This window comes from Arachis ipaensis, chromosome B3 (genome assembly GCF_059453495.1).
Source record: "Arachis ipaensis isolate K30076 ecotype BB chromosome B3, ASM5945349v1, whole genome shotgun sequence".
NCBI classification, from domain to species: Eukaryota; Viridiplantae; Streptophyta; class Magnoliopsida; order Fabales; family Fabaceae; genus Arachis; species Arachis ipaensis.
In genome coordinates, this window is record NC_142438.1 from 3,332,690 (window position 1) to 3,360,461 (window position 27,772).

The 27,772-nt window shown below is 30.0% G+C and overlaps 2 protein-coding genes and 1 pseudogene across 7 annotated transcripts; all 3 read left to right on the top strand.

Moving 5' to 3' along the window:
* Positions 1-62: 62 nt before the first annotated feature.
* On the top strand, positions 63-4,296 carry LOC107632367 (UDP-xylose transporter 1-like; annotated as a pseudogene). Its single transcript, XR_015907512.1, has 8 exons — positions 63-191; positions 801-929; positions 1,261-1,445; positions 1,890-1,957; positions 2,078-2,210; positions 2,684-2,845; positions 3,566-3,842; positions 4,154-4,296. The product of XR_015907512.1 is annotated as a UDP-xylose transporter 1-like (transcript).
* Positions 4,297-13,637: 9,341 nt separating this feature from the next.
* On the top strand, positions 13,638-19,906 carry LOC107629230 (protein ENHANCED DISEASE RESISTANCE 2). Its single transcript, XM_016331961.3, has 20 exons — positions 13,638-14,203; positions 14,303-14,356; positions 14,920-14,985; positions 15,082-15,143; positions 15,275-15,381; positions 15,481-15,527; positions 15,802-15,902; positions 16,175-16,270; positions 16,388-16,452; positions 16,539-16,610; positions 16,889-17,035; positions 17,197-17,504; positions 17,741-17,804; positions 17,892-18,067; positions 18,288-18,389; positions 18,500-18,550; positions 18,634-18,777; positions 18,925-19,020; positions 19,253-19,354; positions 19,551-19,906. The coding sequence occupies exons 1-20, from the start codon at positions 13,922-13,924 to the stop codon at positions 19,641-19,643; spliced, it is 2,235 nt and encodes a 744-aa protein (XP_016187447.1). The 5' UTR covers positions 13,638-13,921; the 3' UTR covers positions 19,644-19,906.
* Positions 19,907-22,320: 2,414 nt separating this feature from the next.
* On the top strand, positions 22,321-27,587 carry EMB2735 (embryo defective 2735). 5 transcript variants are annotated; one of them, XM_021117786.2, is made up of 6 exons: positions 22,321-22,691; positions 22,842-22,948; positions 24,071-24,268; positions 25,973-26,117; positions 26,479-26,638; positions 27,065-27,587. In XM_021117786.2, exons 2-6 carry the CDS (start codon positions 22,917-22,919, stop codon positions 27,256-27,258), a joined length of 729 nt encoding a protein of 242 aa, XP_020973445.1. In that variant the 5' UTR covers positions 22,321-22,691; positions 22,842-22,916; the 3' UTR covers positions 27,259-27,587. The 5 variants fall into 5 exon arrangements, with proteins under 5 accessions (XP_020973445.1, XP_016187446.1, XP_016187445.1 ...); XM_016331960.3 differs by lacking the exon at positions 22,842-22,948; XM_021117785.2 differs by lacking the exon at positions 22,321-22,691 and having other exon boundaries at positions 22,770-22,948.
* Positions 27,588-27,772: the final 185 nt, after the last annotated feature.

Below are 27,772 nucleotides of genomic sequence, written 5' to 3' on the forward strand. Positions count from 1 at the left end.
AACATTGAAACTCAACAAACAATTTTTTTTTTTTATTTATATAAAAGGCAGAGGAAGAAGCTGCCATTATTCCACAACAAGCCAAAGACATTAACATAAAAAAAATTCTGTATCTATCTCTTGCTGCTGAGAACAACTTTGTTGCAAATTATTAATTATATCAATTTATCTACATTCTTCAGATATACAAGGTAAGTGACATGATTGATATCTCATCATATATAACAAGTTTAATTGATTATTAGTTCTATATGATTATGGATAATGTTTATTTAATTTGTACTTTGTGATTATTTTCCGGGCTACATCTTTGCAAGTAGTACTTGAAGGATCATGTAGCTTTTAATTATTTCCTTATGAATACAACTAATCGCAGTAGGTTTTGATTAATTTCTTGTTGATTACAAAAAATGACGAGTTATTTTAACAACCCCACCCCCTTTTTTTTTTTCTTTCTTCTTTTAAATGCGTTGAAGTTTAAGTTGAGGATGTCCTGAGACTTGAAATTGTTTTTTTTTATTATTATTATTATCGTAAAAATAACTTAATATACATATATCAACAATAAATATTTTTTCCCTTTTTCATCAAGGTGTATTATTTCAATTATGTGCCTTTTTTTTCCCCCTTTTCTAGATTTTCCAAATGACACACTTCAAAAGAAGTCTATCTTCTTCTTTTCCTCAAAATTAGACAATTAACTAATATCTTTAATTTGCACCCTGAATTAGTTTAGATTTAGCAAGATATATATTCTTCATAATTTATATATAATATTATCCCTTTGATCATTTTTGCAGCAAATATGGGAGAGATATCATCAAGCTTTCAATTAGGTGTGATTGGTGCACTTTTTCTTTCAGTGGCTTCCTCAGTCTCCATTGTCATTTGCAACAAAGCTTTGATGAGCAGCCTTGGCTTTCCATTTGGTAACTAAATATATATAATTTTATTCTGCATATAATAATATTTAATTTATATGCACGGTCAGTATAAAGTTATTTTACACAAATATTTGATGTGTATTATAAAATAGGAAACATTTTCAGTGCAACGGGAAGTATCGGTGCACCAGTTGTTTTAACCGTTAATTTTAATTAATATATATTATATATATTTTTTATAATTCAGATCAACGGTTAAAATAATTGGAGCACCAATACTCCCGATGCACTTAAAATATTTCCTATAAAATATATGCAATGTTAATAATTTTATTTCTAATATGATTTTTTGACTAATTATTTTTTTTGGGAGCAGCTACAACTCTTACAAGTTGGCATATGATTGTTACATTTGGCACACTTTATGCTGCTAAAAGACTTAAATTCTTTGAGGCCAAACCCATTGACATGAAGACAGTCATACTTTTTGGCATTCTAAATGGTGTCTCCGTTGGATTCCTCAACTTGAGCCTTGGCTTCAATTCCATTGGATTCTACCAGGTTAATTAATTATCTTAATTAAGTAATTAACATATGTTTTATATGTACTTCCTTTTTTTGTCATGGTATCTTTTTTGGACTTGGGTCATGGTGTTTTATATATATTTCTTCATGTAGTAGAATTTTAGGCCCAAGATATTAAGGTAGTTAACTTTTACTTATATATAGGCCCAAAAATTTTTTAGACCCAAACATTTTGCTGACCCAAAGGAGAAAATAATAAACAATAAAGTTGTTAACAAGGTCCAAAAAATGGGCCCATTGTATTCAAGAAAGGAAAAAAATGTGGAATAAAAATTAATTTTGAATCATAATTAAAGTCAATGTGTGGTAAAAATAAAAAATAAAAAATAATAACAATAACTGTTGGATCAAATTAAAAAAAAAAACGATGAGACACTACAATATTATTTACCCTATTTTTCTTTTTTTTTTTTTTTTCAGATGACAAAACTTGCAATTATACCATTCACAGTATTGCTGGAAACCGTTTTTCTCAAAAAGGAGTTCAGGTAACAAATTTGTGTAAAGTGTTTGAAACATAACAGTGAAATTGAACAGAAAGAGAACAATGTCTACTATATATTATATATTATTATGTAACTAAAAATTGTTTTGCTAATTATGTGCAGCCTAAAAATAAAATTCTCTCTCTCCCTTTTACTTTTGGGAGTTGGCATTGCTTCAATCACAGACCTTCAGCTCAATTTTCTTGGAACAATAATTTCAGTTCTAGCTATCATAACAACATGTGTTAGCCAAATTGTATCCTTTTGTTAATTAATAAATATTCACTAATAGATTATTATATTTAGTAGATTTAATTATTCTTTTAGTTTTTATACTTTCATCAAATTTATAATTAGATTTTTATATTTTTGTTTTTTAAATTGGATCTATACACTGCTTTCAATTTTATAATTAAGTCATTTTCATGTCAAAAATATTAAAATTAATAGAATATTTCTTCTAAAAAATATGTGATCAAACATCTAATTAAGTTCTTAATTAAATATACATTCAATTTGAAAAGAAATATTCAATTAATTCTAATAATTTTTACATCAAAAATAATTTAATTACAAAATTAAAAGCATTGTATAAACTAAATTGAAAAGAAAAAAAAAATAAAAACTTAATTAAAAATTTAATAAAATTATTGGAACTAATAGAATAATTAAACCTAATTATTAAATTAGCCTTATTGTTTTTATTTCTTAACTTAGTTTTGAATTCAGCTTACCAGCACCATACAGAAGAAGCTTAATGTGTCTTCCACTCAGCTTCTCTACCAATCTGCTCCATTTCAAGCAGCAATTCTATTTCTAACAGGCCCTCTTGTGGATCAAATGCTTGTCAACAAAAATGTCTTTGCCTTCAATTACACTCCTATGCTCTTGGTAACTAATAATATCAAATACCAACCCTTAATCCCTCTATGTCTTATGCAAAATTCAATTTGAATGTATTATTGTTAATGTTAATTAAAATTTTAGAGAAAAGGACAAATAGGTCCCTGACCTTTTGTCATACAGACATTTTCGTCCCTGACCATTGAAAAATACTTTTAAATTCCTGACCTTCACAAAACTTGGACGGATCAGTCCCTCCGTCCAAATGCCTCCGTCAGGGACTGATCCGTCCAAATGTCTCCGCCAGGGACTGATCCGTCTAAGTTTTGTGAAGGTCAGGGATTTAAAAGTATTTTTCAATTGTCAGGGACGAAAATATCCGCGGGACAAAAAGTCAGGGACCTATTTGTCCTTTTCTCAAAATTTTATTATATACTACTAACACCTAACTAATATTCACACCTATTACTTAAATCATTCTCGATAAGATTCTGAAAATTAGATTGAACCGGTCAATTCAATCCAAAATCAACCATAAATCAATTCAATTCAAACAACAATATTAATTACAAAAATGCATTAAAAAATGATAAACTGATTAAATTGGTTCGGATTTTATTAAGAGAGCTGTTGAAAAAACAAATTTTTTTGAAATTTTTTTTTATATAAAAATATATTATTTTATTATATCCGATTGAATTTCGATTAAACTTATGTTGAATCAAATTTTTGGGGATATTTGACCTAATTAATTTCTTTTTTTTTCAGGTATTCATAGTATTATCTTGTATAATAGCTGTATCAGTAAACTTCAGCACATTTCTAGTGATTGGAAAAACATCACCAGTAACCTATCAAGTTCTAGGGCATCTCAAGACTTGCCTTGTTCTTGGAGTTGGCTACTTAATATTAAAGGACCCTTTCACTTTTAGAAACATCATTGGCATTCTTGTTGCCATTTTTGGTATGGCCTTGTACTCTTATTTCTGCATTCAAGACAATACAAACAAACAATCAATCAATGGATCCTCCATTGCCATCTCAGGTCACACTCTCTTTTCTTTCTTCACTTTCTTTTTTTTTTTTAATTATGATCTCCTTATTGTTTATTATTGTGTTTGGTAAGTGTTTTAAAAGATGAGAAAAAAAATAGAATTAAAAAAATTAATGTTTTCATAATTACCCATCTATATCTGATTTTACAACAAATATATTATCTATATACCTCTTTGTGATATGAAATAGCTAGCTAGATTAAATTCAGTTAATATAATTTTTATTAATGTAAATTCTTTTTTATATATATGTTCATGATGTTTGTAATAATTTGTTTATTTATTACATTATTCTTTACAGGTAAAAGGCAAAGACGATCAGCACTTTTATTAAACGAACAAAAAGAGAATAATGAGCCCCTGAAATCAATAAGCAAAGACTCTGTTGTATAAAAATTAAGAAGAAACATGCTCTTTTAGGTTGTGTTTGGAACGAAGACTGAGATTAAGATTGAAAATTTAAGGTTGAGAGACAGAGACTAAAAGATAAAGATTAAAGCTTATCTTAGTATTATATTTAGTTTAAGATAAATATGGAGATTAAAAAATAAATTTAAAAATTGAAAAGTTAAATTAGAATATTTTAAAAAAAAATATTATTAAAACTTTAATCTTTATCTCTAAAAATTTTAGTCTCCTATATTCCTACTTTTTAGAGGTACTAAAGGAACTAAAATTTTGTGTCTCGAAACTAAAATTTTAATTACAATATATCTAATTACAAAACCCAATATTAAATTTCAGTCCTCAATCTATTAGTGCCTGAAAACAAACCTTGCTTTGTAACTTTAGTGTAGCTCACTGAATTACTCTTATTAATAATGTATATGTTATATATAACACACCCAAAGTAGTATTAAACTATGAATGAAATTGTTATCTTATTTTAATGGAAAGTTTAAAGTTTAGAGTTACTCCAATTATTGTGCTTCTATACTATTCATTATTCTCAATACCTTAGCCACAGATAGATATACAATTTTGCATTTTCAACAAATAAAAAAAAAAGGAGAGGATGGATTTGCACATGCTATTGTTTTATTTAGTTTATATTTCCATGCATTGTTTATGGAGAAATACTTCATATGATTGAGTATTTATCAATTTAGACATGAAAGGTTCCTCTCACAGCAGAATAAGTTATAATTTTTATCCATAAAAATCCAAAATACTTATAAATGACAAAACTATTTCTATATTAATAAAAGATGATCCCTGTATTATAAATGTATCCAAATGAATTTAAATATTAATTTTATTTATAGATAAATTTATTAATATTTTTAATTTTTATATATAAAAACAATAATTTACTCTTAATAGAATGAAAAAATAAACTAAATTGTAGAGTGTTAAATCTCAACTAAACCTAAATTGTCACAACTATTAAGACCATTCAAAATCAATTTTCCATTGTACACCAATTTTCCCATTATTCTCTGTTTTTTAATTTACTTAAAAAAATTATTGAAAAGCTATTTAGTTTGAGATTATAAAACAAACTTTTTTTTACTTTTCACGATGGACTAATGAGCTAACTACTAAACCAACTTAACTTTGTATGCAACCAAAATTGAGATGCAAATTAAACAGCCCCTTATCTTCTGAGGAACTTTGTAGTATAATTTAATATTATTCTCTTAAGGAATAAAATAAATATTGTATTATGCTCAATTAAACTTCAAATTAAAGTACTATTACTACCTTGATCAAATGGCTTGATGATAATTAATATACCACGCTACTATTTGATACTATCCTTCTTCGTATGATTTAATTTGGGTATGGTCAACTTGCCAATTAGAATATGCCAGCTATCATGTCATGAGAATTTATTTTATCCATTATTATGACATTCTTATTCTTTAATTTTTCTCTTAGTTGTGCTCTATTATTATGCAACAATATCATTTGGCAGACATGTAGAATAATGCCCTTTAGCTAAATAAATTAGCTTGATCAATAATCTATTAAGAATCTCTGCCTTTATAAATAGAAAAAAAAAAAAAAATGCATATCAAAAATCAAGGATTTTTGAGTCTTGGTGGGTTATGTATGAGAGAAGAAAATCAAAATTTTGATTATTATCGAAAGATTCGAGACTTCGAAATAAAAGAGGCTCTAAAGCGGATGAAAAATGGTAGGGTAGTAGGACCCGATAATATTCCGATTGAAGTTTAGAAGGGCTTTAGAGAGAAAGACGTCAGTTGGTTAACCAAGTTTTTTAATGAGATTTTAAGGTCTAAGAAGATGCCAGATGAGTGGAGAAAGAACACCTTGATACCTATCTACAAGAATAAAGGGAATATATAAAGTTGCGAAAACTATAGAGGGATCAAGTTCATGAGCCATACCATGAAATTATGGAAAATAGTGATAAAACGGAGGTTGAGACAAGAGACACAAGTAACAGAGAACCAATTTGGTTTTATGCTAGACAGATCCACCACTGAAGCTATATACCTGTTAAAAAGAATTATAGAGAGGTATCATCATAGTAATAAAAAGGATCTACATATGATGTTTATTGATTTGGAAAAAGCGTATGATAAAGTGCCAATGGAGGTCTTATGGAATGTTTTAGAAAATAAGAGAATAAGGATCGCATATATATGATGGGGCTACAACTAGTGTGAAGACTCAGGGTGGTGTGACAGAGGAATTTCCTATCAGTATAGGATTACACCAGGGATCATCCTTAAATCCATACATTTTCACATTAGTCTTGAAAGTACTCACAGAGCATATCCAAAAGCCTGTATCATGGTGCATACTTTTTGCCAATGATATCGTCCTTATGGGAGAGTCAAGAGAAGATCTAAATAAGAAGTTGTAGTTACGGAGAGAAGCTCTAGAAGTGTATGGTCTGCGCATAAGCCGCAGTAAGATGGAATATATGGAATATAAGTTCGGCATGCGAAGGAAAAACCCTAATATAAAGGTGAAGATTGGAGATAACATCATACGAAAAGTTAAGAGTTTTAAGTATCTTGAGTGCATCATACAGGATAATGAAGATATTGAATAGGATGTAAATCATAGGTTCTAAGCAGGTTGGTCTAAATGGCGGAGTGCATTTGGTTTTATATGTGACAAAAAAGTGCATTTGAAACTTAAAGGTAAATTTTATCGCACTGCTATCAGACCGGCTATGCTTTATGGTACAGAGTGTTGGGCGGTCAAAGGGGGCACGAACATAAGCTAAGTGTGGCAAAGATGAAGATATTGAGATGGATGGGTGGTTATACACGATTGGATAAAATAAGGAATGAAGATATAAGAGAGAGAAAGTTGGAGTAGCATCTATTGTGGAAAAGGTGGTAGAATTGCGTCTCAGGTGGTTCGGATATGTGAGAAAAAGACCGACAGAACACCTAGTCAGAAAGGTGGATGAGATGGAAGATGGATAATGGGTGAAAGGCAGAGGAAGACCTTTGAAGACAATCCATGAGGTGGTCAAACGAGATCTACATGTAAACAGTATTTCTATTAATATGATACATAATAGAGCTCAATGACATCGTTTGATTCATGTATCCGATCCCACCTAGTGAGACAAGATTTTGTTGTTGTTGTTATTTGTTTGTATCAAAAATCAAAATAGCAATATATAATTACAAAATCCCATTTTTTCAATAAAATTATAATACACTTTTGCTTATTTCTTCTATTTTAAATTTTAATAGATTTAATTTAAATGTACTAATAATATAAATTATTAATAATTTTTTATACGATTATCTAATCTTATGTGATATCAAAATGAAGGTTCATATTTTATTATAAAAATCAAAATAACAAGAAATATCCAAAAAAAAAAAAAGAAATTCCCATGTATTTGTGATCACACAATGATGTGACTCCTAATGCAAATGAAGTCGTTATCTACATATTCCACTCACTAAATACAAAACTAATCATAATCAGAGTATTAATCACTCTATTATGACTTCATGACTCATTCCACACCTTTTTCTTCTTTTCTTTCTTTGATAGATATAATAATATACTAAATTGTAAAGGACCAAAAAAATAAAAAAGAAAGAAAAGCAGAAGAATACGCGTTGATATGAATTAATTAAAAAATAGTACTACAAATAATAAAGGTAGAAAGTTGAAGGTTGTGATCGATGTCTTGCTTCCGAAGTATTTTATTATTTGGTACATAAAGTCAACATTTTATGCATTATTACTACAAACTTAATTAAGTCCTTAAAATAATTTTTCACGTAGTTATGTATTTGTATTGCTTAGGAAGCAATGGTGGTTGTGACTTGTGAGTATATATACATATACAACATCCAAATGAGTTACACTCCCAAAGCACAAACCAGATAACTTAACTAAATTCTATATTAATAACTTCATTTTTTTTTTCCTAACAATTTTCTTAACAATATTGTTATGATCATTTAAAATGAAATATTCAACAATTTTACGTATACATAAGAAATCAACTACTAAATCAATTATTTATATAAAATATACACATTAAAATAAATAAAATAATACATATATTTATACATAAATATATAATAGTTAATTTAATATACTTATTTTTATATAAATATAATATTTTTTATAAACATTTAAACTTATTTGTTTTTAATATATAAATTATAAAATATTAAAAACTTTAATTCTTAAATTTTTTTAATAAAAGAGTAAAACGACAAATAAATTTATAAAAATTTATGCTTCGGACAAATGAATCGTTAAAGTAAATAAAATACTAATAAAGTTTTTTATTTGTAGATCCACAACCTTCAAATTAACTCTTATGTTAGAGGAAAAGGTTTTAATTTAAACTAATGTGTCTATATTTGTCATTTTAAAAGACTTTATAGATATTTTTTTTGGAAGCCACTCAGATAAACATGCCTAAAACGTCTTTTTTTAAAGATGTTTTTATATTGTGTTTTAATTGGTTTCTGTATAATTTATTCCGTGTTCCTCATCACATATTATTAAATTTCTCAAAAGATTTTCTTTCCAAAAACACTAAAAAATATTTAATTTGGACTAAAACAAAAAAAGTAATAGATTAACTATTAGATTTTTTTAAAAGATTATTTACATAAAAAATATATCACATATATATATATATATATATAACAAGCTCAGGCGTTTAAAAATTTTTATAAATAAAAAAAATAATTAATTTATATTCGTACAATATATAAAATAATTACTATATTATTATTATATTATAGATTAAGATTCACTAATTTAATTTTATTTTATTTTTAATATAAGTATTAGACATAAATAAAATTTTTATAATTAAATGTAGTGTAACAAAATATATATAATATTAATTAGTTCTTAAAAATTTTAAAAAAATAGTTTCTCATTTTAGTAAAATAACTATTTATTAAAGTAGACAAATTAATTATTTTCTTCTCATATACGGTTTTTTTAAGACATAAAAGCAATTAATTAGGACATTGGTTAAGATAATTAAAGTCACTATTTCATTAAATTTTTAATTTAAAGAAAAATCCTAGTTAATTTTGGTATAGAAATTTCGAATTTAAAAACATTGATAAAAATTATGTTGAATTTTTATTTATTTGATTTTCATTTAAATTAAGCACTACATAAGTTAAAGTTCTGTTTTGAAGTTATATTCGAGCTTTAATCTGATTTTTAAAGTTTCAATTTACTTAGTTTGATTTTTTAACTTAGGTATCCGTGACTCATATTAGGGTTTTAAGTGTTTAGTTAAAAATAAAAAATAAGGTAAAAAAATTTCAATTGTCACATCAAATAGTCGCTAGAATGTATAATGTAGCAGTCGTTAGTCCATTTCAGCATGTCGTTAACGATTTTGTGAGACAGTGACAAAAATGAGATTAGGAACCAATGTGAGTCATAACTATTAAGTTGGGAGACATAATTGTTAGAACTGATTAGGAACCAATTGGGAGACATAATTTGTTGTTGCTTGATTAGGAACCAATTGTGAGTCATAACTATTAAATTGAGTAAATCGAAATTTTTGAAATTAGATTGAAATATAATTGTTAGAACTAAACCAGTGATCGAACCGATCAAGCTACTGGTTCACTGGTTTATTGGTTCAACTGATAAATCACTGGTTGAACCGATAAAACTAGTCTCACGTAAATATAAAATATAAAATAGTTAAAAACTTAAAATTAAAATTTGAAATACATACCTTCACTAACATTTTATGAAGAATCAAGTCTCAACTTCTAAAAATAACTAATATAAAAAAAATCATAAAATTTTAATACTACAATAGTATCTTATTTTGACATAATAAAAAAATAATTAATTCACAAAGCCTATCATCTAACTATAATATCAGTAGATTTTAACACTAACATCAAAACAAATAACCTTAATCACAATACTAGCAATAAAATAGATCAAGTAAATTAATAAATTTTTAGTGAAATTTATATTTATATTAATAATGGTATATAATTAAAATATAATTAATTTTAAAAATAGAAAAAACAAAAATTAAATTAAATTAGATATTTATGTATACTATATAATTAGTATTTGTCAAATATAGTACTTAGAAGTGCAATAGCTAAGTGGCAAGTAGAGGTTACTTTTGCTCCAAGGTTCTTGGTTCGAGATCTTGTGGAGACATTTTAAAATTTTTTTCAAGCAGACCAGTTTGGTTAGACCGGTTTGCACCGGTTCTTACCAGTTCACACCGATTTTATTCTTTAAACGGTCCAAAGAGTAAACTGAACTGGACTATAATCCAGTTCTAGTCCGGTTCATTAGTTTTCTGGTCGAACCAACCTATCCAGTTCGATTTTTACAACTATGGATATAATAATGGTAATTAAGTTGACCATTCAGTTGTTTTAATGGTAATTAAAATCTAATAATAGTTTATAATAAAAGAAACATTCTTTTGCAATAATGAACCTATAGTAATAGTTAGGGGTGTTCATAGATTAGATCATATCCATATAAATCCACCGTATTTATCCGTATCTGATCTGTAATTTGAGAATATGATCTGATCTGTAAGATGATCGGATTGGATCGAATCGGATCCACACTCTAATCAGATAGAAGTAAATATGTTTAAAAAAGTAAACAAAAAAAATTATTGACTTTTTTTTATAAAAATAAATTTTTTTATATTTTTTATTTTATGGATATATTTGATATCTGATCCAAGCATAAAAAGTGCGAATATCGAATTTGATCTAATGAGTTTAGTGCGGATTGGATCGAAATTTTAGCCATATCCCATCTGTAAACACCCCTAGCAATAATAACTAAAAAATTATAATGATTATATTTTTAACTAAGAGGAAGTGCAAAAAAAAAAAAAGTACTAAATACAAGAACATTTAATCAAATATTAAAAAAAAATTTTACTTTAAAACATACCGTTGGACTTTTTTTGCTCATAATAATAATAATAATAATAATAATAATAATAATAATAATAATAATAATAATAATAATAATAATAATAATAATATGATAATTGCTTTGTATATCACACAAATATAAACGTTTTTTTTTTCTATGATCTTAAGAAAGGTTTTGTAAGTCTCTAACTTTGTTGTCGATTTTTGTAGTGTTAGCTCTCATATTATCAATTTGATTCATATATAATTCAGATGATAAATTATTTGGTGACGTGCTTTCTTTTTTACTGTGATATACTTGTTTATTATTATTATTATTATTATTATTATTATTATTATTATTATTATTATTATTATTATTATTATTATTATGTACATTAAAAAATAACAGGCCAAATTATTGCCATAACATAATAGAAGTATGGAAGTTTATCATTCTTCTCTAATGGAGGAAACAAAATTCTTTTCAATAATTTATTTAACGTTTAGTAGAATAAAAATAAATTTTATTAGAATAAATTTTAGTACGAGTTTAATATGTTTATTCATCATAAAATATTTATAGAATTACTCGTAGATAAATTTTGGAAAAAAGAAAAAAAAACCATGATTTTTAATTTTATTTTTAAATAAACTTTATTTTTAATTTTAAAATAAATTTTATTTTTATTTTTTAATAATATTAATTTTTTACCGTATATAATTATTCAATTATTTTTTAATCATATATAAATAAATTACTCTTAATAAGACTTTTTTGTGTTATTCAATTATCTTTTTTTAAAAAATAATTAATTATTAAAATAATTAAATTTTTCACAACAAAAATAATAAAAAATTATGAATGAAAAAAATTAACCATCCTGATACTTTTTTGTATTTTTATTCATATTTTAATTATAAACATAAATATAATTTAATTATATTATTTATGAAATGTGACTATAGATGTAGATAAAATTTAGTTATATTACTTATATATAGTTTCATTGTATTGTATTACTTATAAAGTTAGATTATAATTATGACAATAGAATTGTTCTTGTATTTTTATATGTGTGACTAATTGGTGGTGTTAAAACATTACTCTTAATTATAAATAAGGTTTATAATTTAAAAAATCAAAGACTCAATTAAAAAGATACGAAAAAAATGATGTTAAAATATTCTAACTCTTTAAAATAAAAATATTCGAAATTTAATTAAAAATTATTTAAAATTTAAACTCAATAAAAATTTATATTCAATGTGTTTTGTATTAAATATATTTAATAACCTATTATATCATATTATATCATATTGGTTGAAATTAGTTTTTATAATGTTAATTTTTTAATAACACTTTATTAGAAAAAACCATCTTTTCAGAATTTTTTAAAAACTAATTGATATTATATATATTTTATTACAATATATCTTGTTATAAAAAAATTATATATTTCTAATGCTTATATTAAAAATAAAAACAAAATTTAAATTAGTAAATTTTAATCTATAATATAATAATAATATAGTAATTATTTTATATATTATACGAATAAAAATTAATTATTTTTTATTTATAAAATTTTTTAAGAGCTTTTATATATATATATATATATTTTGATGAATGTGATATATTTTTTTATGTAAATAATCTTTTAAAAAAAATCTAATAGTTAATCTATTACCTTTTTTGTTTTAGTCCAAATTAAATGTTTTTTATTATTTTTGGAAAGAAAATCTTTTGAGAAATTTAATAATATGTGATGAGGAACACCGAATAAATTATACCAAAACCAATTAAAACACAACATAAAGACATCTTTAAAAAAAGACGTTTTAAGCGTGTTTATCTGAGTGGCCTCCATTTTTTTTATAGATTAATCGGTCCCAAATATAAATTTTTAAGGATTTATTTCTCACTTTATCTTTAATAAAATATATTTTATATTAGATACCTTAATATCTAAATGTTATATTTTTGAGTAAAGTGACAATTTATTTTTAAAAAATTTTAACTTTTGACTAATTAATTTTTTTTTAAAAAAAATATCAATGAAATCTTTTATAATAACAAATAGGAAATATATTATAGCTCAAATAGTATAGTCTCCATACTCAATTAAGAGGTTGCGGGTTCGAGTCTCCTATCTTTGGTAAAATAAAAAAAGAAATATATTATGTCTTTTTTGTCAATAAATAATACAAAATAAAATAAAATTATTCATATATTTTATTATTTAAAATATGTATTCTATTATTATCATATGAACATAAAAATAATGCTATTTAAAAAAAATCTTCCAAATTTTTATATTATCATTTTCAATTGCTCTCTATTTTAAGTTTTACATAATAAATTATTAGAAATACATTTATCATTTGCTATTATAGAAGATCTAAGAGTGATTTTATTTGAAAGAGTTAATTAGACATTGAAATTACTAGTTGTTACTTTACATTTTTTTTTTTTTGCATCTGATTCCTTAATTTTTATTTATTTGTTTATTTATATGACGAGAGAGAACCAAGTACATATGATTGATTGACTCCATGCATTGTTCTCTTCTGCGATTCCAATGTACCTTCAAACGTTAGTAGTTACATAAATCCCTCCACCTTCAACACAAAACACAACCACCTACGAAATTTTAAGGTGGTGGTTGGTGTTGGTGCAATTGTTTTCTCTTCTTGAACTCAAGGTGTTCGACAAAATGGGTAGCAGAGAAACTGCAACTGCAAGTGTTGGTGATGGTGGAACAAAACCAATGATAATGGAAGGGTGGTTATACCTCATACAATCCAACCGTTTGGGGCTTCAGTTCTCGAGAAAGCGCTACTTCGTGCTAAAGGGTCACCATCTTCGAAGTTACAAGTACCCTCCTTCACTTTCTCGCAACAACAACAACCACCACCACCTTCTTCCTCTCAGAAGTGCTGTTCTTGACTCCACCATTCGGGTCCTTGATAATGGCAGAGAAACCATTAACAGAAAAGTAACTTCCTTTTCTTATCATTATCATAATTTTTTTACTCTGATCTCATTTTTCATCATCCTTCATTGTTTTCACCAATTTTTATTTTTCTTCCTTCAGGTGTTTTTCATGTTCACCCTTTACAGCACTTCCAATCACAGCAATCAACTAAAGGTGACTTCTTCACATTTTCATCACTTTCTTTTCATTCATTTTTTTTAGAACTATCTAGATCAGGTGGATCCACAAGCATTGGGTTGGTTGAGTGGATGCCAAGATCTTCGATGTTAGGCAGCCATATTAGCTGATTCCTGGGTAGGTCTAAAGAATGCAAAAACTAAAAGTTAAATTGGGGATTAGTCCAATAAGAAGAGTGAACCTCATCCACTGAAAAGCATTTTTATCTATTGATTTAGTTATGATCAGTCACAATGACATTGTTCAATCCAATTAGCTATACTTAGTATGATGGATTGTTTTTTTTTTTTTTTTGGATAAAAAATATGTGTGTAACCATAGATATACTCACATCACTATTGTACGAATTATGTTGTAGGTAGTAGACTAGTAGCAGTAGGTACAAGTCAAGCCCATGATAAAGAGCTGCTCTGGTGGTTTTTAACTAGTTATCATGCTTAAGAAACTTGAGGCCTTTTTGCTATTACTGGCATTTTTATTATTTGAGAGTTTGGTACAATGTAAAATTATGAAGTGTGAATGTTAACAATTGATTATAGTTAGGAGCAAGCTGTCCTGAAGAAGCAGCAAGGTGGATTCACTCCATTCAAGAATCTTCTTTAAAGGTATGCCTACAACTTGAATGGATTTTTAGGGTGTTTTAGTTTTATTTCATATTCAACGAAGAAACTGTTGCTATGAACTGTGTGTTCACTGTGCAGGGTGCTCCTCGTACACGAGATAATGTTGTAGCTAGTTCTAAGAGAAGATGGCACTCATTTAGGTCTAGCAGCTTAAATTTTCATCTACCATGCATTGTTCTTTATGAATGAAAGTTTTTAATTTGTCTGATTAAAGATCACTAGTGCTGTTTCCTCCATGCCCTTGATAATTTTTCTCATGCTATGCTTGCAGATTATGTGGGTTGTCCAATACGACTCACTCTGGCTCTGTAGATTGGACGATTGGTTCATCTGATGTCATTGCTCCTTCATCTTGGACAATCTTTGGTTGCCAAAATGGTAAGGATTTAAGTCTGTTCTGTTTCAAAAAGAAAATTGTTTCTTTCTAAAGATCTAAAATCTGCACATACATTTTTTGTGGGTGTAAATGTAATGTAGGATTGCGACTATTCAAGGAAGCAAAAGAAAGGGATTCACGTGGGAAGGTTGGTAGGATTTCTGTTCAAAAAAATATAGTGTTCAGAAGATAGAAAAATACGGATGAAATGTTAACCCTATAGTAATCAATGATTAATTCATGATTGGTTCTGTGTGATGAATTTGAGCTTGCTTCGCTGCTGATTCATTGACATAATAAGCTTGTGATATTCTAATGAGAACCCTCTCTGCTGACGTTCTATCCCTGTGAGATTCCTTTTATATCATTCAAACAATATTTATGGTTGAATTTGAATTTTTTGCATATGGTCACATCATCAGAAGTGGGATGATCACCCTGCAATAATGGCTGTTGGTGTGGTTGATGGAAGTTCCGAAGCCATTTTCCAGACTCTTATGTCACTTGGTCCTTCAAGATCAGCGTAAGTCCATTAAGTTCACATGGCATTCTTATAGTAGACTTTTTATGTTGTTCTCATTTTCCTTTAGGAAGCACATATCTTCTTATTGGATGCTTTGTTTGAAAATCTAGGCCACAACATTAAATAAAGATTCATTGTCTTCAAATAAGAATTGTAATCGGATAGGTCAGAGCCTTTTAAAAAGTGTAATTTTATAAGCCACGATTACTGTTGCCATTTGCATTATGGTATTATTGAGTTTGTTTCTATGCCTATTATTTATTGACTCGCAGATGGGATTTCTGTTTCTACAAAGGCAGTGTGGTTGAGCACGTAGATGGTCACACTGACATCATTCACAAAGAGCTGTATAGGGATTGGTTGCCTTGGTAAGATTCAAACATGAAGCCTTGAATGCTGATTATGTATCACTACTTGTTTCAAGGCATTATATCGTACCTGTCTTTCCTAGCAGAAGTTTAAACATTGCATGTCCTGCTTTACAGGGGATCAAAACCAAGAGATTTCTTGTTGCAGCGTTATTGGAGGAGAGAAGATGATGGAACCTATGGTAATAGAGTCATATATAGAAGAAACTGGCTGAAAATACACACAGATTCTATTGAAACTAACTACATTTGGTTTTTCTTGACACAGTTATTCTTTACCATTCTGTGTATCACAAGAAGTGTCGGCCACAGAAAGGCTGTGTACGGGCATGGCTTAAAAGTAATGTATGCTTAAACTTTAGAATATGAACATTTCTAGCTCATGCTATCAGCTTTTTCTGCACTGTATCTCTAGATAAATTAGGCATATTGCTTAATGTTACTACTTGAAATTATGACGTTCCTTGGTCTTGGTCTTCTTCTAAACTAAAATAGTTCACTTATTCTTGAATGTTTCTCTATGTATGTCAGTGTCATTGTTCATTGGTGCCTACGTTTTGCTAGAAAGACAGCTAACTAAAAAAAGTTATGATGGTGACCACATGCGTTCTTTTGTAGGTGGAGGTTATGTTATATCACCAGTGAGCAATGGAAAACAATCAGTCGTAAAACATATGCTTGCCATTGATTGGAAGTTCTGGAAATCCTATCTTAAGCCTTCATCAACACATTCCATGACCATTCGTATGCTTGAGAGAGTTGCTGGTAATCTCTTATTATTTTTTTTAAATTCTTTTCTATTGATAACTTTATATTAATGACATGAATGTTATATGCCATTTGCCAACATGTATTTTTTATGTTGTTAGACAGTATTATATTACAGTCAAAGATTACGACTATCTATATTTTGCATGTTCTTATAGCATTGCGGGAGTTATTTAAAGCTAGACGTGGGAATTGTCGTTCATCTGATAGTTCATCTGGAGAGTTGACAAGAAGCATCGGGCTTAGTTTGAAGGAAGGAGATGTCAACTCTGATAGCCAAAGGCAGGCAGTAGATGAGAATGCCCAACATATCTCAGATGGAGTAGTAGATCAAACACAATCAGAGCATGCAACCCTTGTTAGCCTAAATGATGCTGATGATGAGTTTTTTGATGTTCCAGAACCATCAGACAGTGACGAGTCGGAAAATGGATGGATGCCTGATTGTAGTCACAAGAAGTCTCCGGTAAAAAGCTGTTTGATATTATAGTCTAGAAATTTAGCATGTTATCACCTCTTTATGACTCATCAGATGCTTGCAATAAGTATATTCACCAACACTCTCAAGTCATGCTGTCCTCTGGCATATTTTAGCTATAAGTCTATAACCCTTATAATGCATGTAGTGCACTTGTCTTGTACTTTTAGTTGGAAAACTACGCTAAACTTGGCATTTTTCTCCTGTGAATTTGATTGTTTCAGGACTTCCGTCAACCTAAGTTGTCAACAGCTGCTAATTTTGTGAAAAAATTGCATGATCTTGCAGGTGATTAATATAATATGTATGACATATCAAGATTATCCATGATTTTATTCTTCTATAGCTAACAATATTAGGCACCATACAATGCAGTTCAGAAGAAGGGTTATGTGGACTTACACGAAATGGTCAGAGAAGAAAGTACCTTATGCTCCTATGGATCAACTCTTCCAAAAGATTCCTCTTGTACATTACCTTGCAGCTGGGCAGAAGCAGATCCTTCCACTTTCCTGATTCGTGGGGCAAATTACCTCGAAGACCGCCAGAAGGTATACGTGAAAAATGTTCATTTCACTTAGATAAATATAGGGACAAAAAGGGAAAAAAAGGTACTTTAATTATGTCATTCAAAAAGGATCCACTGCTGCTTATGAATGTTCTGTTTTATTCCATTCTTTTAGTGCATTTGTATCATTTCATGTGCCAGTCAGTTATGGCTTATATTTGTTTGTACAAATTTATTCCTTTATGGGGGTAATCAATTACTAGGTTAAGGCAAAGGGAACCTTGATGCAAATGGTTGCTGCAGACTGGCTGAGATCTGATAAAAGAGAAGATGATCTTGGTGGCCGACCAGAGAGCATTGTGCAGGTCCGTTATTTTTCTAATGATTTTCGGTTCCAAATGTTGATAATATTCAGGCAATGCATTTTCAACTTATGATTAACATATTGACTGAGAAAAATCAACTGATGATACAGAAATATGCAGCAAGGGGTGGGCCCGAGTTCTTCTTCATTGTAAACATTCAGGTTGGTTAATATTCATCTGTTTATGTTGTTCTTACTTAAAACTTGACATAATTAACACTAATTTGATTGTTTATACGGACCAGGTTCCAGGTGCAACTACATATAACCTAGCACTATATTACATGATGACTACACCTGTGGAAGATACCCCTTTGCTTGAGAGTTTTATCAAGAGTGATGATACCTACCGAAATTCAAGATTTAAACTCATACCATACATATCCAAGGTTGGTAGAAGTCATCGCTGGTTCTATATATATATATTAGAATCTCTGATCCCCAGTGGTTATAATTTTCATCCACAGCCAAACTTATGTTTTCTTCTCCTTTGCGCGTTATTTGAAATGTTGAATGTGTCACAAATCATGTTTCAGGGTTCATGGATAGTAAAACAAAGTGTGGGAAAGAAGGCATGCTTAATTGGTCAAGCATTGGAAATTAACTATTTCCAAGGGAAGAACTATTTGGAGGTAAATTTTGAACTAATAATTAGACCAATGGAATGAAGATAAATATTTAGAGTATTAAAAGGTTCTCTCTTTCTTTGCATTTATGTGGTCCATGAAGAAAACCTTAAAATAAGTTGAAAGGAAGTGAATGATTGGAACTTTTGTGGTATGCATGCATCACATGTTAAACTCTCAATCATCTTACAATGATTTGAAAGAATGCTGATGTTGAAATGATGACATCTATTTTCAGCTTGGGGTTGATATTGGATCGTCAACTGTTGCAAGAGGTGTTGTAAGTCTTGTCCTTGGATACCTCAATCATCTAGTTATTGAAATGGCCTTTCTAATACAGGTATAAATAACAATCATGTTCCTTTTTATTTTGAATTGTCACCATTTCCTCTAGAAGAGTGTTATTGAATGTATTTATGTATTGTCAACATACCATTCGTTCACGATTGGCAAGGACCTACACCTGGCCAATGGTGGATGGATGATATGTCGGCTCAGAATACGATATTGACTACTGTCTTTTATGTGTTGTTAAGGGGAATACGCCGGAAGAGCTTCCGGAGTTCCTTTTAGGGACATGTCGCCTTAACCATCTAGATGCTTCCAAATCAGTTTCTTTGAAGCCTTGATTTTCAATGAGGTATTTAAGTACCTTTGGTCTTATGAAGGAGGATGCCATGTTGTATATAAATTGAAACAAGGAGAGTTCTTTGGTGGCTCCAATTCCTTTAATTGAATTCCAAAAGCCATTATTTTATTCAATCAAAGCAGTTTGTGATGATGTTTGGTACTAATCTTTCAAAACAATTGCATATCTTCCTTAGTTTTCGTTAGTAATGTAAATCACACATGAAGCTCATACATAAAAATATTATTCCATTTTTACCCCTAAGTTGTCTTACTTAAGAAGAATGTATCCAATTCATAGTCATAAACTACTTAAAGGTGGTACAAGATAGAGCGATTTCAATTTTCAGAGACACTACTACATGCAGCCACACTCATTTCAGTCATTGACTCTAAGTTAACATGACGCACATGGACATATTCCAATTATGCACAGTACATTATATATATATATATATATAACGATTGTATGTAGGGGCATGCTCCTTGAATAACACAAATCCCCCACATTGTTTTGTTTGGCAAACAAAACTATAAGAAATTCCTTATTTTTGAGGTAGACATAACTTTAAAGATTATTCCAATAAACTAGGGTAATTCACTTCAATAAATTGTTTGAAGATCAAAATTACATAGATGTTCTAAATTCAAATTGGTTACATGTCTATCCTAAATAATTATATGTAAATCGAATTTAGTTAAGTCGAATTATATCAATATACATAAATTGATTCAATTGAATTCGATTTACACTTTATACTAAATCGAAACAATCAAATTTGATTTAGTGAGAGAGATGAAACTTTCATAATAAATTGACAAGTAAATTTGATTTACTTGGTTTTGTATCACCAAGTAAATTGAATGAAATGTATTCGATTTAGTGATTTACACTTTTTTTTTTTTTTACTGTAAGACAAAAGCAAAGAGAGCAGAAGAACAAATTTGCAACAAGCCAACAAGGTAGGACCCATCTTTCAATTCAACCTCGATTCATTATTATATTATTTTTTATTTAAATTGCTTTCAATGCAACTATATATATTTCATATATTAAATACTCATATTTATGTCTACATCTTATGGAATGAGTTACATTCTATTTTACATGATCAAAATGTCAAATTTTATTTGACACGACTGACTACAATGCAATAATAATCCACCTAATGTTTTATTATGAATTTTTACTGAATTCTTTTACATACACTGCAAAACATATTAACATTATTCTTCTTGATTAAAACTTAAATAAAAGCAAAGCACATATATATATTCTCAACAAATTTTTAAATGTATAAAATATATATTAAAATATAAATTATACATTAAATATGAGTTAAATAATATATATTTATATATAAATACATAATTATTAATATATATTTTATACACTAAGTATGAGTATTTCATTGAATACATCATTCTTAAGTCTTGGTAGGGGGCTCTCTCTTTATTTTAACCATTTAGACATTTCGGTGCAACCATATGAACTGTTATTATCATGATGGTATTTTTGTACCAACCATTTCTACACATACAAGTATATGATTATAAAGGAAATTCAGAACAATAGATTGAGCCCTTATTTCTACTCTTTATATTCTACACTCTTATCAAAATGTCCATTAAATCGTTGATGAACCTTGCTATCAATTGTATACACTATGAGGTTTGTTTTATAGATGTATTATTACATTAGTATTTTGATTATTCACTATATCAAAAATCATATAAGACAATATGTAATTAGATGTGTAAAACTTTTAGAATTATATGAATTTATAAGAAATTAATTTTAATGTATATTTAATATTCTAGCTTTATAGAGGAAAATGGATATATAACTACACTTAAAATGGACTAATCTTTATCCACAATAATAAAGGAACTTTTTTTTAATATTGGAGTCTAATTGGTGTAACCCACGAAAATGGTTAAAAAACCGTGTTTATGGGAACTTTTTTTAATAAGGGAACCTTTTTTTTTTCAATATTGGAGCCTAATTTATCAAGGTTGATTTACCTTTATCCCTAATAATTTGAATTTGATCAATTCGATTTACTACTTGTATGCCTAAATCGAATTGAATCAATTCGATTTATATAAAAATATGCTCTGGGACATACACGTAACAAATTTTGATTTGAGGGATTTCCGTAATATTCATCTCTCTTTGGCTTGTAGAGGTGGTTTACCCATAGTTATCAAACCTGGCTCGATCCTGGTCGGTTCGACTGGAAACCCAGTCACTCAGTCACCTAGTCAAACTGAACAACTTGTTGAACCGACTGCACATTGGGCTGGTCGAACCCGATTTGCACTGATATGTTGATTCGACCGGTTAATTTGACTCAATTCGGATCACGTTTATTTATTTATTTTTTTTCTAATATCTAAACGTAAGGTTCTGAAAACCGGATCGGATTGGCCGGTCGACCGGATTAACCAAAAACCGATCATCTGGCCGATCCGGTTGATATGTAAAATTGGCCTGCAAAAAGGGTAAAAAATCGGTCAAACTGGTGGTTAACTGGTGAACCAGACCGGTTTTTTAGAGAGCCGGTTTTCTATTAAGAGTAAAAACGGCGTCGTTTTGATCCTTTAAAAAAAAAAAAAAGAAAAAAAAGGAAAAGCCCAGACTCAGAAGCAAAACGGACCCCCTCTCCCTTCTCTCTCACTCTTCACCAAAATCCCAAATTGAACCCTACCACAGCAAACACCCACTAGAAGCCCTAGCCACCACCTTCTCCATCATTGATCTCCTCTCCTTGGCCGCCGGCGGGACAGACCGTGGTTGTCGTCTTCAAGCGCTCTCTCTCTCTATCTCTCTCTTTGTCTTTGTCCAAGCTCAAGGTCCCTCTTCGAGCTCTCTCGCCGTCGCTGCTTCTTCGCTCCTCGCCGTGGGTCATTGTTGCTCCACTCCTCGCCGTGGGTCGTCGTTGCTCCACTCCTCGCCGTGGGTCGTCGTTGCTCCACTCCTCGCCGTGGGTCGTTGCTGCTCCCTCGCCGTTTTGGCTGTCGCCCCTTCTCTTCTCCTCTGATTTTAGGTAACTCTGTCTCACACTCTCCAAGCTCATTCTGTCTTCGCCATTCATCTTTTTTCCAACTAATTTTGAAGATTCTGAGCTGAGTCTCTGTTCTGAGTTTGAAACTGGATTATTTGTTTGATTTGTTGAATGTTAAACCAAACCTGCTAGGATTATTGAATTGAAGACAAGCTATTTGCGCCCTGTCACGGTAAACTATACTTATAATTCAATAGAATAGGGCTTATGGAATGCCAGCAATTTGGTGGAGTCAATAGGTAACTCTGTGTCACACTCTCCGAGCTCATTTTGTCATCGTCGTTCATCTCTTTTCCAATTTTTGAAGATGCTGAGCTGATTCTGTATTCTGAATTTGAAATTGGATTATTTAATTTGTTGAATGTTGATGTGATTCTGAGTATGGATTCTGAATTCAATTTGCTGAATGTTGAATTGTTTCTGAATTTCATTTTAGGTAACTCTGTCTCACCCTTCGAGCTCTCTGAGCTGATTCTGTATTCAGAATTTGAAATTGGATTATTTAATTTGTTGAATGTTGATGTGATTCTGAGTATGGATTCTGAATTCAATTTGCTGAATGTTGAATTGGTTCTGAATTTAATTTTAGGTAACTCTGTCTCACACTCTTCGAGCTCATTCAATTACTTTTGTTGTTGATGTGTTTTAGATTAGTTTGGATTCTGAAATGAGAACATGTTGATTAAACTAATTGATTAGAATTCCAAAAAAATATGATTATATAATTTGGCGGTCTTATATTCGGCTAATTTAGGAATTTGTAATTGAATTGAACTTTGTTGTGTTACGATTATATTTTGTAATTGAATAGAATTGAATTTTTCTTATATTTGAAATTTGTAATTGAATTAAAATTAGTTTAAAAATATTGAATTGAAATATTTAATAATTTTAATGTATATTTAATTAAACCGGTTCGATCCCAGTCCGACCCCGGTTAGACCATTGAACCATTGAACCAGTCACTTGATCGGTTCATTGACCGGTTCGGTTCTCGCAACCTTGCCTAAACGACGTTGTTTCAAACGCCCCTTTTGGAAATGGATCCTTGTAAATATGATCTCTAATTTTTTATTGCTCTCTCTTTCATATTTATTTTTAGTCCCATTTATAAAATTAATAATGGGAGATCACACTTTACTCCTTCAATTGTTAAAAAAATTTAGAAAATCTATTTCCCCCTCCCCCCTTCCCTTTCAATGAAACCCTATTGCCCAAATCTGAGACTGAGTGGAACCCTCTCTATGCTCTCTGCCTCTCTCCATCTCTCGAGCTCGGCACTCAGTAGTCAGTAGTCCCTCACTCACTGGCTTACGGCCTCTCCCCTTACCTCGATAGTCATCACTCTCTGTCTCTCACAGCCTCACTTCGTCGCGCTCTCAGTCTCTCACCTCGTCCCCTCACCTTGGTCGTCGTCGTGGTGCCGTGCCCCTGCGTTCGGTTCGTCGGCGGCAGAAGCAGACGGAACCAGTCAAGCAGCAACTGCTCCCTCGGGTGGTGGTCATCGTCAGTCGTCATCTTGTGTCGCGCCAGTCGCGGTGTTCTGACCAGTCAATCAGGTGAGCTCCCTTCAAGTTCAAGTTTTCTACTCTGTTCTTTCACTAGAATTGTTGTTGAATCTGGTGGTTGTTGGCTTGTTGCTGTTGTATTTGGTTTTAGAGTTATTGAACTGGGGAGAATTTGAGTTAGAAACTTAGAATTGTTATTGGGTCTGGTTATTGTTGCTGTTGTATTTGGTTTTAGAGTTGTTGAACTTGAGAAAATTTGAGTTAGAAACTTAGAATTGTTATTGAATCTGGTTAATGTTGCTGTTGTATTTGATTTTAGAGTTGTTGAACACTTGAACTTGAACTTGAGAAAATTTGAGTTAGAATTGTTATTGAATCTGGTTAATCTTTAGAGTTTAGAGTTGTTGCTGAACCTGAGATAATCTTTTTGTTGCTGGATAAGTGGATAGCGTTTGAGTTGAATACTTTGCTGGATAACCTGAGATAAATTTTTTCTTGCTGGATAATGTTTGAGACTGAGTTGAATACTTGCTGAATTTTGTTGTTGCTGGATAATGTTCGAGTTGAATACTTGAATTTTGTTGCTGGATAATGTTTGAATTGAATACTTTGGTGGTTGTTACTGTGATGCTTAAAACTCACTTAGGTAAACAAATTGGTTGCTGAAAATCTTTTATTTCTTTTGCTAGAATTTTAAAAATGTCTTCATCTCAAACACCATGAGAAACACCACCATCTCAAGAACAAGCATCATCAGCAACTCCTGATCTTACCACTAAAAGAGTTTACAATAATAGAGGGAAGACTGATCCTGTTTGGGGTCATTATAAACAAATTGTGGAAAAATAAGAAAAAATCACTATGATGTGCATATATTGTGACAAATTAGTTATGTTTAAAAATTGATATTAGATTATTAATGTTTGTAAAGACTTGCATTTTAAATTTTAAGACATTATTTTAATTTTATTTATATAATTTTATATTTTTTAATTATGACCGGTTGGTGAATCAGTGACCCATCAGTTGAACCGGTGACTCAGTCATATGACCGGGTTGATTACCGGTTCGGTTCTGATAACTATGGTTTTATCCAAAAAATGAGCCACAATAAGGAGAAAGGATCTAAACTAAAATAAAATTGATATATTAAAAAAAAAAGATCACGCTAATATTAAGTTATAAAAAATAAAGAAACAAAAACAGAAAACGACGTAGTTTTTATTCCTCTCACTGTGTTAGTGCCTCATTCTTGCACAAAACACACTTCACAGTTCACACACAAGCAGAAGCAGCTCTGCTCACACATTTCGGCGCGCGTCTCGTCATGGACTCGTGGTTTCTCGTTCGCAGATTCATCTGCTCGCCCCTGGTTCCTGTGCCGTCATCTTTTTAATTTTCTGTAATAATAATTACTTGATTTAGGTTTTTAAATTTTAGATAAACATGATTGCCTGATTTATTAATTAGATTCTAAATTTAGGATTTTAATTATGCAATAATAGTCAAACGTTCTTGTTGTTTCAGTTTCCATTTGCAGGTTATTTAGCTTGTATGCAATAGGAGTTGGCCTGTGTCTCTCATTGATATTGTTAATTGTTAATGATGGATTCAATTCATTTTTGCAGATATTCTAAACATTGTTATTGAATTCAATTACATACATGCTAATTTATTTCAAACATAAGAATTTCAGTCAAAATTTTATTCAATTTCTTCTCATGTGTAGTGTGAACTCCATTCTTCGATTTGCAGATGCAAGATGAAAGCGAGGGTTGTTTGTAGGAAAATCTATGATTACATACGCTATGATCTCAAAGAGATTGCTTTCCCATCGTCTTTGCCTGACCCTCCTAACATTAAAAAGCGTCGCAAATTGACCTGGGACCAGCGTATTTGGGTAATTTTGTTTATATTACTGTTGGAAACTTTCAAGTGTATCATGGAATCAGGTATTCCAATGGTTTTAGCCATTGATTTCAAATATATATATATTTTATGACTGAGATCATTGACTGAAACCACTGAAACACGTGATTCCGTGGTACACTTGTGGAAACCTTTTGCATTTATCTCAATTCGGTACATTGTTTTTTAATCATGCAGTGGGCTCATGATTTTTCCTTTTAGTTAATGTTATTAATGTTTTGAGTAGACAAAGATGCAATTTTGGAGAACCATACTATAGACTAGAGTTAATTGAACTGGTGAAACTTGGCCGTTGGTAACTTACTAGTTGCACTGTAACATTCAATCTTCAGGTTTTAAAGAGAGCTGCTAGGCTTTATGCCGCAAGCTGGGTTCGCGACATTGGTCCTGATCTTCGGCCAGCACATTATAAGAAGGATGAAATGATCGAAGAACCCAATGATGAAAAGAAACCTGCTAAAGGAAGAGAGCCTTCAACACTGGAGGATCTTGGTACCATCTCTTTCTTTCCCAAGTTTATATTAACATCATTATCTTGTTTGGAATCTGATAGCTTTCCAAAACTAAGATTACAGTTACATACTAGTTTCTAGCTTGTGTAAATGTGTGATTGAGTGAATTATTTATACTATATATATATATTATCTCTTCTTGTAAATTAATGAGTTATCGCAGAAAGGTAAACTACATAGAGCTTAGAAGCCTAATAATATACCAAGAGAGATTAGTTATAGTAATCAATGATGCTGCTGAGTGAGCCATCCCTTGCCATTGATTCAGCATTAGAACTCTCTGTTCTTGCTATTTGTGCAAATTTGAAACTGCTGTTTTCGGTAGCTTTCTGCCATTGATTTGAAGAATGAGTTTGAGATGGTGATTTTCACAAAACACATGGATCTTTTACTGGAAAACATTCAGCTGTAGCCGCCAGAGGTGGAATGGAGACTCTCAGACCTGCCTTGCAGCGCGTGTACATGACCAGAGCTTCTGCATACAGAGATGCTCTTAAAAGCTTCATAGTAGGTTACCAAGAAGGTGTTCAACAAGTAATGGAAAAGAAAGAAGATTCCAAAAGTCAAGAAGATGCTGATGTGCCCAAAAAATCAACTTGAAATTTCTTGTGTCGAGCAGCAGCAGCATCAACAACAACAAAGCTTGGTCGACTACATAGATCAAACCACGTCATTGACCTCTATCATGTATCAAGTCATAATGAGTTTGTTTACGCATAGAATTTTTTGACCACCTCAAGTATAGTAAATTTCTTGTATCAAGCAATGCTATTTTTCACTCTTATTTAAACACAACTTTGCAGAAGTTGCCAACTTTATCTTGAACTAAAGGTTTTGATGTACAAAGTACATTGTACTGAACAGATATAATTGAGCATTCCAAAATAGTGAAATGCTTGATTGGACACTTATACCCTTCATATTCTACAGTACACTCCTACCAAAATAATCTTGCTATCAGTTGTATACTCTGAGGTTGATTTTATAGATGTATTATTACATTAGTATTTTGATTATCCACTATATCAAAAATCATATAACTGATATTTAATTGGACAAATAGTGTAAAATTTTTGAAATAATATGAATTCATAAGAAATTGATTTTAATGTAT